The 13117-nt window shown below is 39.9% G+C and overlaps 1 protein-coding gene across 2 annotated transcripts in view; it reads right to left on the bottom strand.

Moving 5' to 3' along the window:
* Nucleotides 1-13117, bottom strand: part of UNC5C (unc-5 netrin receptor C) — a 388634-nt gene that overhangs the window by 50631 nt on the left and 324886 nt on the right. For both annotated transcript variants that reach the window (XM_044302504.1, XM_044302505.1), the window contains exon 8: nucleotides 12342-12506. In XM_044302504.1, coding sequence (XP_044158439.1) covers nucleotides 12342-12506 — 165 coding nt within the window. The remainder of the gene's footprint in view (nucleotides 1-12341; nucleotides 12507-13117) is intronic.

Raw genomic sequence — 13117 nt, 5'->3', positions numbered from 1 at the left:
GTACTGATGACCTCCAAGACAGCTCTCTGATGGGTTGTCACCTAGCTTTACCAGACTCCAGGGTGGTGAAATGTTGGCAACACAAAAGAATGTACTGTAGAATACTGGATCACAGGGTGAAAGAGCCTGTTATTCCATGCATTTCCCATGGCTTTGTATGTACTACTTCCCTCACATTTGCCCCCTCTTTCTCTTTTTGAGCAGAAATGTATAACTACATCAATAGGCAGGCCTACCGCTGCAGTCTGACAAAGCAGTATAAAAATCCTTAGGCCAGGTCTACTGACAAATTGAAAGTCACCAAGACACAGATAACAATAAGAAATTCTTGAACAGAAATTATTACATGACAAAAGAGGGCAGTGTACGGATTTAATGGATTTGGGACATAAAAATATAACTATTCTTGTAATCATCATAGTTATAATTATGTTTTACTATACTATTATGTTTTATTATAAGCAGAGATGAGCCAATTTCTTAAAATTAGTTTTGGGTTTGATTAGACCAAATCGACCTTGTGATTTGAATATACACGAAACGAAAATATCTTGAATGCCTGGAAAACTCTTTCTTCATCCCTCCTTCTCTCTCCCTCCCTTACTCCCTCTCTCTCCTTTCCCTCCCTTACTCTCTCCCTCCCTTACTCTCTCTCTCCCTCCCTTACTCCCTCTCTCTCCCCCCCTCCCTTACTCTCTCTCTCTCTCCTTTCCCTCCCTTACTCTCTCCCTCCCTTACTCTCTCTCTCTCTCCCTCCCTTACTCCCTCTCACTCCCTCCCTCCCTCCCTCTCTCTCCCTCCCTCCATTACTCTATCTCTCCCTTCCTCCCTTACTCTCTCTCTCCCTTCCTCCCTTACTCTCTCCCTCCCTTCCTCTCTCTCTCCCTCCCTTACTCCTTCTCTCTCCCTCCCTTACTCCCTCTCTCTCCCTCCCTCTCTTACTCTCTCTCTTCCTTCCTCCCTTACTCTCTCCCTCCCTTATTCTCTCCCTTCCTCTCTCTCTCCCTTCCTCCCTTACTCTCTCTCCCCTTACTCTCTCTCTCCCTTGCTCTTCCTCCCTTACTCTCTCCCTCCCTTACTCTCTCTCTTACTTTCTCTTCTTCCCACTCTCTACCACCAAGACACTCTCAGAAAAATTTGACTGAATTGAATCTCAAGATATTCTGATTCAGATGTCTGAATTTTTGAGTAATTGGGTTTAATTTTGATTTTAAAGAATCAATTTGTTAATCTCTTATTATAAGTAAAATTATTACTTTTCCAGGTCAGACAAAACTTTACCTAATTGTAAATCTGACAGCACAGTCATCTTTGGTCACAAGAAAACATAAAATGTATCTTTCGTTTCCTGCTATGCCATAGCATAGAACTCTGCTAACAGTCCGCACTGTAATGTCATCTGATTGCACAGAGTGATTTATAGCTTGTCAAATTACTGACAAACACCATGTACACTTCATTTGTAATAATTTATCAAATGCTAATGTTAAAAGAGAAAAAACAGATGTTCAAACATCAGTTGTCAAGTAATTTCCTAAATTTGGATGCAAAGTATCTGTTTTTAATACAAAAACATAAAGGTAAGACTAAAGAGCATCTGATGTGTGAACAAGGAGAATGCTTTGTGATGAAGACTGAAATGATCAAATGGAATATAAGAGGGATTGTCTGTCATTCTCACATGTCTCATATCCAGCGCATATATGAATCAAAGTGTATTTCAGTGATTTGGGGAATAGCAATAGCAGTTAGCATGCGGCATGTGGGGGCTGTGTTACATTTTGCATTGAAGTCCAGGTACTTCAAGTTACCGCTGAATATTCAGAACTGCCAACAGCTGGAAATCCACATATAGTTTCTGAGTAACTGGTTGGAGAATTATCTATCTATCTATCTATCTATCTATCTATCTATCGATCTATCGATCTCTCACATATCTATCTATCTATTGATCTATCTTATATCTATGTATATATTGATCTATCTCATATGTATGTGTCTATTGACCTATCTCATATGTATGTATGTATCTATCTATTGATCTATCTCATATGTATCTATCTATTGATCTATCTCATATCTATCTATCATTATTAATCTATCTATCTATCTATTATCTATCTATCGATCTATCTGTCTGTCTATCATTATCTATCTATCTGTCTATCTATCAATCTATCTCATATCTATCTATCTATCTATCTATCTATCTATCTATCATTAATTATCTTTCTATATGTCTATCATTATCTATCTATCTATATATCTATTGATCCATCTCATATCTATCTAGCTATCTATGAGGCAGTTCTGATCATTCATTATATGAATGACCAATTATTTACCAAGTTCCAAGATTTTCCAGTTAATTCAAAATTAATTTAAAAAAAATACTAAATGAAAATGTATTAGGCTACTTTCACACTAGGGGCAAGGAACTCCAGCAGGCTGTTCCGGTGGGTAAACAGCCTGTCGGATTTGTGCTGCCACTTGTGCCTCCGGACTACCGCTCCGGCCCCATTGACTATAATGGGGGCAGGCTGGAGTTCTGGCAGCAGCACGGCAAACATGCCGAGAGGCGGCAGGAATAAAACTATGACATTATAGTCAATGGGGCCGGAGCGGTAGTCCGGGGGCACGCATGCACTAGCGGCAGCACAGATCCGACAGTCTGGTCACCTGCCGGAACAGCCTGCAGGAGCTCCTTGCCGCTAGTGTGAAAGCACCCTTAATCATATTAGTGAATAAAAAAAAAAAACATTTTCTCATGGAGACTAATGTCACATTTCAGTCTTGCTTATCTCAACAATATGGAAAATTCACTTGTTCCATAGCCATATAAAATTACCTTATTTACAGACTTGCATAAAGGGAATTGACATATGTTGCTTTGCCTAAGCTTTTAATTGATTAAAGAATCATTTGCCATTGAGTCACTGAACATAAGTTTTAATAGGCTGCCATAACTCTGAAAAGTGCAGCAATTATCATTAAATTGGGATAGGGAAAGAAGAAAAATAGCTATATACTTCTATAATATTCCATAGGGAATTTGGCTATATGCTTCTTGTATAATGTTCTATAGGAAATTCAGCTATATGCTTCTTCTATGATACTCTACATTCTGCGCCAATGGACTCTATATTAGGACTGGCTGATCTTAGAATATCTGACCCATTGGGCTTTACATTTTGTTGTTAATGGGGCATGCATAGCCATAGACCGGTCAGGGTTCAAATGATGACCACTGTACACTGAAAGCAACTAAAAAGGGAACAGAATCACCCAAACTGGACAATGGAGCAATGGAAGAGGGAGACCTAGTCAGACGAATCACATTTTCTTTTACATTATATGGATTACTTATATGTTGCTTATTTGGGGCACCGTTGGCACCAGGATGTATGGGAAGAAAACAGAGGAAGTGTGATACTATCGGCACTGTTCTGCATGGAAACCATAGGAGTCCTGGCATTTATGTGGATGTTACTTTGACAAGTACCACCTACCTAAATATTTTTACAGAGCAATGTTATTCCTTAATGGCACTTGTATTCCCTAATGGCAGTGGCCTTTTTCAGCAGGATAATGTACCCTACCACACCACAAAACTTGTTCAAGAATGGTTCCAGGAACATGACAAGGAGTTCAATGAGTTGAATTGACCTCCAAATTTCCCAAATGTAAATCTGTGGGATACGCTGAAAAAGAAAGTCTAGTATATGAAGGCCCAACTTGCAAATTAAAGGACTGAAATGATCTTCTGCTAACATCTTGGTGCCAAATACAAAAGGACACCTTCAGAGGTATTATGGTGTCCATATCTTGACTGTTAAAACTGTTTTAGGGGCATGAAGGGTGTTTTTTTATTTTGCACCCCAGCCTGGAATACCTGAAACCTATACTCACCTGCTTCTCACCTCTCCATTCTGGCCCCCTGACTTCTGTCTCTCTTCACTGGTCTTCTGGTCTTCATCTGTCAATTTCTTCACAGACAGGGTCACATGTGCCTCTGAATCCAATAAATGACCTCTGTGGTGTTGAGCTCCAAAGTGGCAAGTGACCCTGCAGTCACTTGGCATTTGGGGACTCGTCACCTCTGAGGCTAGCCATTGGCTGAAGCAGGTCATGTTTATCCTGTCCATGTGGAACTTGACAACTGGAGACTGCAAGTACAGTATAGGGAAGAGAGACAGGGAGCAAAAATAGAGTGGCGTAAGCAAGTGAATGTGGATTTCTACACGTCTTCCAGGCTGGGGTGTAAATTATCAAAAAAGGTTCTGGCTGACCCCTTTAATGTTATCGCTAAGGTAATGGTGTATGTGTTTTTGGATTCCATTAAAGGACTGCAGTCTTGTTTTACGATGTTGGGTGCTTCCACCAAATACAGTTTAGCTGCCTGGCTTACCATATATGACAATTGTTAAGATTCTTCCTTGATTATGGCATTTACTATCTCTCTCGTCCAACTTGGGTCATCTAATAAATTTTGTTGAATAAGGATATGTCCTGAGTCCCGAGTGCTGGACCCGCTACTTTGTTTCTACAGTGGATTTGCTTCTCCTAGGGATCCGTGCACCGAGAACTGATTGCATTGATTTCTTTATCTAATAAATATCTTCTGTATTCTATAACTTGGAGAAATATTTTTATAGTATCATCCATGATTTAAGCTACTTAAAATGGCCTGTGCATGCGTCTCTTTTACTTCTATTTTTTATCTACAAGTGATGTTGAGATTGTACATAATACACTCTCCATCCCTTGGTGATAATTTGCTGTATACAGACAAAACACAGTATATTGAACAGCCTATATCTGGAACCTGTTCTCTGAATTGAGATATAATGTTGGCTATGACTAGGACGCTGCCTATTATTACTTACTTGATTAGATCAGTGAGGACGATGATTACAGGAGAAAACCGAAATAAGGCACAAATCATTTCAGAATAATTGGAGAGTAATCAAGGAAAATGAGGAAGATAATCAAGACTACAACGGGCTTGTGTATGAGCCATTGCTACACTTCATAATGAAGATGTACATTAACAACAACAATTCAATATAATCAAAGCTGTCAACCTCCCCAGGGCGGCAGTAAATGGGCCAAAATGTTCAGGGAACCCCAGAGTGGGATTTTGCTGTTAATTTCCAAAGTCTCTGAATTCGTAGTTCCAAATTCATTCTCTGCATGACTGCAGCGCACAACTGGCCAAGGACTGTAAAATAGGATGAAAGCCGCATAAGCCGATATGTGATGTGGCAGCAGGCAGAAAACAGAACCTCTCAGTGTAAACTGCAAATTCACCTTGCTTGCAGAAAATGTCGATACATCACATTTCTGTCCAGGAGGAACAATTACAGTGAGCTGTGTAAAGAGGGATTTAAAGCGCCTCATAGAGAAAAGGAAACTTTATCTGGTGGCAATTTGTGGGCTCTTGGAAATTTTGTTTTAAAGGGATTACAGGATCTATGCCATGCCCTAATCATGCTGTAGCAGACAATCAGAGGCATTGGAAGGAATAAACCCTGCTTTTTAGAAGCTAGACTCCTCCAATTTCTTAAAGGGGTTCTTCACTTTTTTACTGATGATCTATCCTCAGGATAGATCATCAGCATCTTATCGGTGGGTGTGCGACACCCAGGACCCTTGCCGATCTGCTGTTTGAGAAGGTAGCAGCGCTCCAGGAGCGACTCAGCCTTCTCGCTGTTTACCGCAGGCCCAGTGACATCACGACTAGTATCACTGCCTTGGGCGCGTTCATTTGGAAGGAGCTTAGCCATACCCAGGCCAGTAATACTAGTTGTTACATCACTGGGCCTGAGGGAAACAGAGAGAAGGCCATAGTGCTACGGGAGAGTCGCGGCCTGATCGGCACGGATTCCGGGTGTCGGACCCCCACCAATCAGATGCTGATGATCTATCCTGAGGATAGATCATCAGTAAAAAAGTGCAGTACCCCTTTAAAAATTAGATCGGCATGTAAGTGTTCCAAGTGATCCTGTGGCTCTAGCCCCGTAATTATAAAGGTTTTATGAATTCAATTGTATCCATTGTTAGTATTAGAGCTGAGTGACGTTATCAAAAATTAGATTCGGCTGCTTCACCGAAGTTCCCAAAGAAATTCTATTTGCTACAAATAACTTCATCACGAATCGCATTTCATTGTATGTAGCTGGCAGAATCACGGAGAATGTCGATCGTGACGACCCCTGTCATTGAACTCCTCAGATGCTGCGTTCATTGCTGAACGTGGTATCTGACATTACATACTTACCTCATCCATTTGCTAGCAGGAGAGGCTGTTGCGACCATCTTAATTGAAGAAACCATGCAAAATCTTGCACGCCTCCTCACCGCTGCACGTCAGTGCGCAAGATTTTTGCGTGGTTTCTTCAATAAAGTTGGCCACAACGGCCTCTCCATGAGCAAATGGATGAGGTGTGTATGTGTTTTTTTTTTCTTTTTGCCACCACTTTAGGAAAAAATGTATTCGTTACCATTAAGCGCGAGGAAATTCGGCTCCATGACAAATTTAATTTTTCCTGAAATTTGGATCAAAGTCAATTCGTTTCACTTCGATTCGCTTAACACTAGTTAGGATATCTGTAAGATGCCCTCATGGGAATAGGCCTTTTTCAGCAACAGTAATCTCTTTAAGAAGATGTAAAAATACATCTTTAAAGTAAAAGTTTACTTTGTCTTCATTTGTTATCATTAAAAGACACATAATAGTGCTAATAATATTCAGCAGAAGCAGAGGCCATGTCGTTCCCTATAATGTGGTGTATTCCAAGGTTCAGTGAGGGGTTTGGCCTTATTTTGCTTATTTTTTCATGATATAGAGAATTTGATTATTTGCGCTGTTTACAGAAGACACCAAGCTATCTAGTATAGTCCAGTTTAAGGAAGATTTTCATAAGTTACAAGAAGAAGTGGGCACACTCATCAGCTTGGACAGGATGTCTATCACAGGGGCTCAGGCTGGATGATAAATCTGGTGAAGGTATGAACACTTTTGCCTTGACTGGCTTACTTTAGACAGAATTTTATGTCAGATTTATGGTGCAATTTTGGTGCGAAATGAAGCCTCTTAGGCCACATCCCTTTCCCATAAATCCACATCCCTTCCTGCTAAGCCCTACCAATTTTTTAGCCAGTAAAAAAGAATGTAAAGCCCTAGTTATGCAAATTGTGCCAAAATTGTGCCACTTTGTGCAACATTTTAGACAGATTCTAGGCACAGACATATTAGTATATCTGGGCATCTACTGGGTAAAATAGGCTCAATGTGGATACAATGTAAGGTTATGCATTTGGTTACTAATCTTCCGCATACAACGTACAGTTGAAACCAAAAGTTTACATACACTATATAAAAAGACGCATATGCATGTTTTTCTCAATATCTGACATGAAATCAGAATAAACCTTTCCTGTTTTTGGTCAATTAGGATTAACATAACTATTATTATTATTTGCCAAATGCCAGAATAATGAGAGAGAGAATGTTTTAAGGCATTTTATTACTTTCTGCAAAGTCAACAGTTTACATACATTTCATTAATATTTCATACCATTGCCCTTAAACTGTATGACTTGTGTCAAACGTTGTGGATATCCTTCGACAGGCTTCTCACAATAGTTGTTTGGAATTTGGGCCCATTCCTCCTGACAAAACTGGTGTAACTGTGCCAAGCTTCTTCCTTTTTCCTCCAAACGCATCAATGGTCATTATGGCCAAAAAGTTACATTTTAGTTTCGTCAGACCACAGGATATGTCTCCAAAAATGTAGGTCTTTGTTCCTGTGTGCATTTGCAAACATTAATCTGGCTTTTATTATGTTTCTTTTTATAGAAGTAATGGCTTCTTCCTGGCAAAGTGGTCTTTCAGCCCTGTGTTGATAGAGTACTTGTTTGACTGTGGATATTGACACAATCTTACCAGCTTCCGCCATCATCTTCACAAGGTCTTTTACTTTTGTACTTGGACCAAAGCACGTTCATCTCTGGGACAGAGAACCCGTATCCTTCCTGAGCAGTATGTTGGCTGGACATTCATATCTTGTTTGTACTTGTGTATAATTGTTTGTGCAGATGAATGAGGCACCTACAGGTATCTTGAAATTGCACCCAAGGTTGAGCCTGACTTGTGCTAGTCCACAATTCTCTTCCTGATATCTTGGCTGATTTCTTTAGACTTTCCCATGATGCTACACAAAGAAGCAATGTGTTTCAGGTGTGCATTTAAATACATCCACAGGTGTGTCTCTAATTAACTCAGATGTTGCCAACAAACCTAACAGAAGCTTCCAAACACATGCCATCATCATAGGGGCAGTCCAGAATTGTTTAAAGGCATAGTAATCTTAGTGTATGTAAACTTTTGATATTGCAGAAAGTAGTAAAAATGCCTTAAAACATTCTCTCTCTCTCTCTCTCTCTCTCTCTCTCTCTCTCTCATTATTCCGGCATTTGGCAAATAATAATAATTATGGTAATCCTAATTGACCAAAAACAGGAAAGGTTTATTCTGATTTCATGTCAGATATTGAGTAAAACATGCATATGTGTATTTTTATAAAGTGTATGTAAACTTCTAGTTTCAACTGTATATTCTGGGGAGTAACACTGGGATCATAGATTAAATAACAGCATTCAATGTCAATCAGCTGCTTCTAAGGCTAGAAGGATTACTATCATTTATTAAAGGAAGTAAAGTGGTTGTGAAGTTTCAGCGCAACATTAGAAGCTTGGGAAAGGCTCTCATGTTGAGCTGAAACGTTGCAACCACTTTGGGTGAATAAAAGCGCTTTATTTTTTCTTTTAGCTTTGATGGGTACTGTTTATTTTTATACTTCTAGATAAATAGATGACATCTCAGAGATTCCCTAATAGAACAAGGGCTGTCAGATAACAGAAGGAACATCAGTGTGAGTAAATGTGACATTTGAGAAATAATACAGTGAGCATGAGACGAACACTACAGCTTTATGGGTAGAACACTTCTCCAAACAGAAATCAATATCTTTACAGATTGTGGATTTATGTCGGAATGCACAGCCTAATAAAAGGGCATATTGATTTGTCGCAGTGATATTAATGAAGCACTGATGGATCCGCTAATCAGGAGCCCAAATGCAGTGATAATCCAATTAAAGCTGCCTTAAAACTGAGATTCTAAATTCCGCATTCAAGTGAACAGTACTTCCTCCTGTGTCTGAGGCACTGGTGTTGGGAAAATTTAAGCAATCCAGATCAATAAATAAGAAAAAAGGAACGAAGAAACGAAAATGTCCTCTCAAGCTGGATTCTGATTCTATACAGTTATCATACAGGCACCATAAACATGCTGAGCCGTTAAGCAGACTGTGCGGGCACCAGCTATTCCAGGGAGTGGAGAAACCCCGGCTTTTTTTATTTATTACTAGAATAAAACATTCAGGGAGATTGTTTCAAATACATTTATTGAACAAGTAATTAGTGTATCGTAGTGTAGGGTCTACTTGTGAAGATTCATGTCTTAAGACTTCTCTGCCTGCACAGTGGGGGTAAACCGAGGAAACGTGCTGCGTTTTAAAATGTTAATTATGGTTATTGCGCTATGGAATGTAAAATATTGTGGGCTATGTATCCTTCTATTATGAACTGGCGGTGTCACAGCACAACATTGCATCACATATTTACGGGAACAAACTCAAGTGGCTGAGATTTCCCTTTAAGTGATCCAGAAAATGAGAGAGATTAAACCTAAGACAAAAGATAAAATCTATCTGTCTTTGTCTATCTATGTTATCTATGCTATCATTTATCCACAGGATAAGTGTCTGATAGAAACTTGTAGGCCAAAAGCCCAGGAGAGGCATGTGTTAGAGTAGGTTCCGTCTGTTGAAAGCTACCTTGTCGCTGGTAGGTGGGCCTGACATATTTTTGATCAATAATACGTGCAAAGAGCTCACCCACCTATACAATAAAAAAAGAAAATTAAACCAGCACCTCCATAATAATGTCGCTGGTAGATGGGCCCCACATATTTTTGACCAATAATATGTACAAGGAGTTTCTACTTTTTCTTACAATAAGTAAAGCAGCTATACACTTTACTTTCTTCTATATAGATAGATAGATAGATAGATAGATCTCAGCATCTCTTGTAACCTATTCCTAGTGATCCCCTATATACCCCCTTCAGGAACCAAGTAAATACAAAATGCTGAACTTATTATATAAAAGTGACAAAACTAATGACAGCAGCAAGAAATAAAGAAGAGGAAAAAAATAAAGACAGAGGGAAAGCGAATCAACTTGTTAGTTTCAGACAGAGCTATAAAGCATGACAAATCAATCTTCTCAGCAGTGATGGATCATAGAGCAGGATTATACGTTTCTGACTTGAATATAGGAAACCATTAAAATATTACCATTAAAACCCAGACACTAAGAAACTGGAAACACCCTAGGGCTAAGCGTGCCAATATTCAGCTGGGTTTTTCATTACAGTATGATGTGTTACAGGGTTTTATGAAAGAATAATGGTAATGGGAACCTCTCTTTCTCTCATGTCATGTAAATGCATTCAAAGAAACAGGCAAATCTAGAAAATACATAATACATTTCCATAAATTGCCTCCCTTTACAGTATGTGCTTATGTTGCATCCTTCAATCACTGCAGGACACTTCTGGGGAAAAACAACTTGGCTCCCCAATGTGGAGGATCACAATAATTATACTGTATGGATATCAGCATGTGATAATGGATGACAAATTATACAATGAAGAGGTAATGAGTCATCTGTAGGCCAAATTCTACTGGGTCTATGTGTATTGGCTTATACAGCATATTGTAGTTTTGCAATAACCTAGCATTAAGTGCATTAACTCTAGCTTTAAGTTAACCTTTGTAATCAAATACATCCAAAATGATGTGCTTATTAATTTCATGTTATAGCTTTACAGTGGTTTGTATACTGTATTTCTGATACTGAGCTCAAAATTACTCTGCGTAGTCATAAAGCCAATAATAAAATTCTGTCAGCCTGCAGCTGCCACTAGAGGGAGCTTAGGGCCTTACTGAATACTGCTGTTCATAGAACACTATACGGTAAGGTCCTAAGTTCCCCCTAGTGGCAGCAACAGGAAGCCAGAATGTTAGAATTCAACTCGGTGTCTAAAATGGAGAGGTGTCACGGATCAGCGGATGTGAACCCACTGTGCCACTGACTGGCTATGCTCTGGAGGGGCGTGTCTAAGCAACTACCTGGTTTTCACCAGAGCCTTTGATGGTTAGGATGGACTTAGGGAAGTTGCCAGGGGCTACTCCAGAGCAACCACCAAGTCAGTGCCAGCTGGTCTAGGCAGACCAGAGGATACCTGGGTAGGTACCGCAAGTACAAGTGTAGTCAGGTGGCAGAGACGTTACCAGGAGCGACGATGCAGGACTGAAGGATAAGGTAGAGACAAAGTCAGACAGGCAGAGGAACAGTGCAAGCGGCACATGAACAGGTCAGGCAATCCAGGTTGCCAACAGGAGGACAAATCAAACAAGCAGGGATCAGACGATAAGAGAAGTCCACAAACAAAGTACAATTCAGGAGCGCCAGTGTTTGTCAGGCTCTTTAGCAAAAGACAAGGACCTTAATACTAAGGCGTCTGGGAAAAGGGCGGAACCACTTAAATACCTGCAGGAGAGCCAGGGTTGTTCAGCGAGGTCACCTGACCTAACCCAGCCCGCCCAGGTCGTGATGCGTGCCACCCCTAAAGAAGGGTAACATGACACTAGCCAAACTCAGACTGCATCCAGAGATGAATAGAAGCTGTGGAGCAGAATCCTCAGAAGCAATATCACTTATGCAAACGGACTGCAGCGGTAATCGGGGGAACAGCGGCGCACTGCAGCCGCTGTTACAAGAGGTTTATCTCTCTATCAGGGGATCCAACTGAAGGATATATTAAGATATTAATCACTACAGAATGCACTGCACAGTGTTAAAAGTTGGACATTCACTTTAGGTTTCTCTCTCAGAAAATCTAAAAGACTATACAAATCATCCAGAGTATGCATAAAAGGTTCCAGAACAAGAACACTTTAAGAAGTTACGTGTACATCTCCCATACCTCAGGCCCTGAACTGATGGCATTGTGCATAAATATTAAGGAAAATTCTTCCTAATTTAATTGGACTAAAATAATTATAATTGAAAATAACTCCAGCATAGACACAAATACACCAAAAGATTTTATAGTAGAAAAACTAAAACTGCAGAGATTAATGAGGATCTAGTGAAGAATAAGCAAAGCATACAGCCAGTATTTATCAGCCATGCAGTCTTGTCCTTACTTTGCATACATAATCCATCAGTGCAGTTCTTAGACTGTAATACAGGGCCCTCACAGTCTTTCCCTCCGTTTCTTGGTGGAGGGTTGGCACAATCTCTGCGGCGCCAATGTGTGCACTCTGTCCCACAGGTTGACCATTTGCTCCATGCTGTCCATTCACCATCCTCTGAAGGAGAAACACAAAAAAAGTCATAACTGGATATACATTTTGTGTGACGTTTAAAAAGCAAAATCATCAAGGAAATGCTTTATGGTTGTGATCTCATGTTTAGTTGTAATGTATTTATTATTCAACTGAATAGGAATTTTTGAACTAAGGATCAAAAATGCAGTCAAACTAAGGCTATGTTCACATCTGTGTTCGCGTCTCCATTAGGACCTCCATCGCAGATTGTGTTAAAAAGACAGGACAAAAATAGAACAGTATAGGCTACTTTCATACTAGCGTTTTTGCTGGATCCTTCATGGTTCAGCAAAAACGCTTCTGTCCTGATAATACAACCATCTGCGTCCATTATGAACGGTTCCAGTTGTATTATCTCTGAAATAGCCATGAAGGATCCGTCATGAACACCATTGAAGGTCAATGGGGAACAGATCAATTTTCTATTGTGTCCGAGAAAATGGATTCATCCCCATTGACTTACATTGTGAGTTGTGACGGATCTGTCTTGTTCTGCACCACATCGCGGACAGAAAAATGCTGCTTGCAGGGTTATTATGTCCACGATGGTAACGCAACCAAACTGAACTGAATGCATTTTGGTGCATTCCGTT

Source organism: Bufo gargarizans, chromosome 1 (genome assembly GCF_014858855.1).
Source record: "Bufo gargarizans isolate SCDJY-AF-19 chromosome 1, ASM1485885v1, whole genome shotgun sequence".
NCBI lineage: Eukaryota > Metazoa > Chordata > Amphibia > Anura > Bufonidae > Bufo > Bufo gargarizans.
The sequence above is the reverse complement of the archived record's forward strand: the minus strand, read 5'-3'. Positions and strand labels throughout refer to the sequence as shown.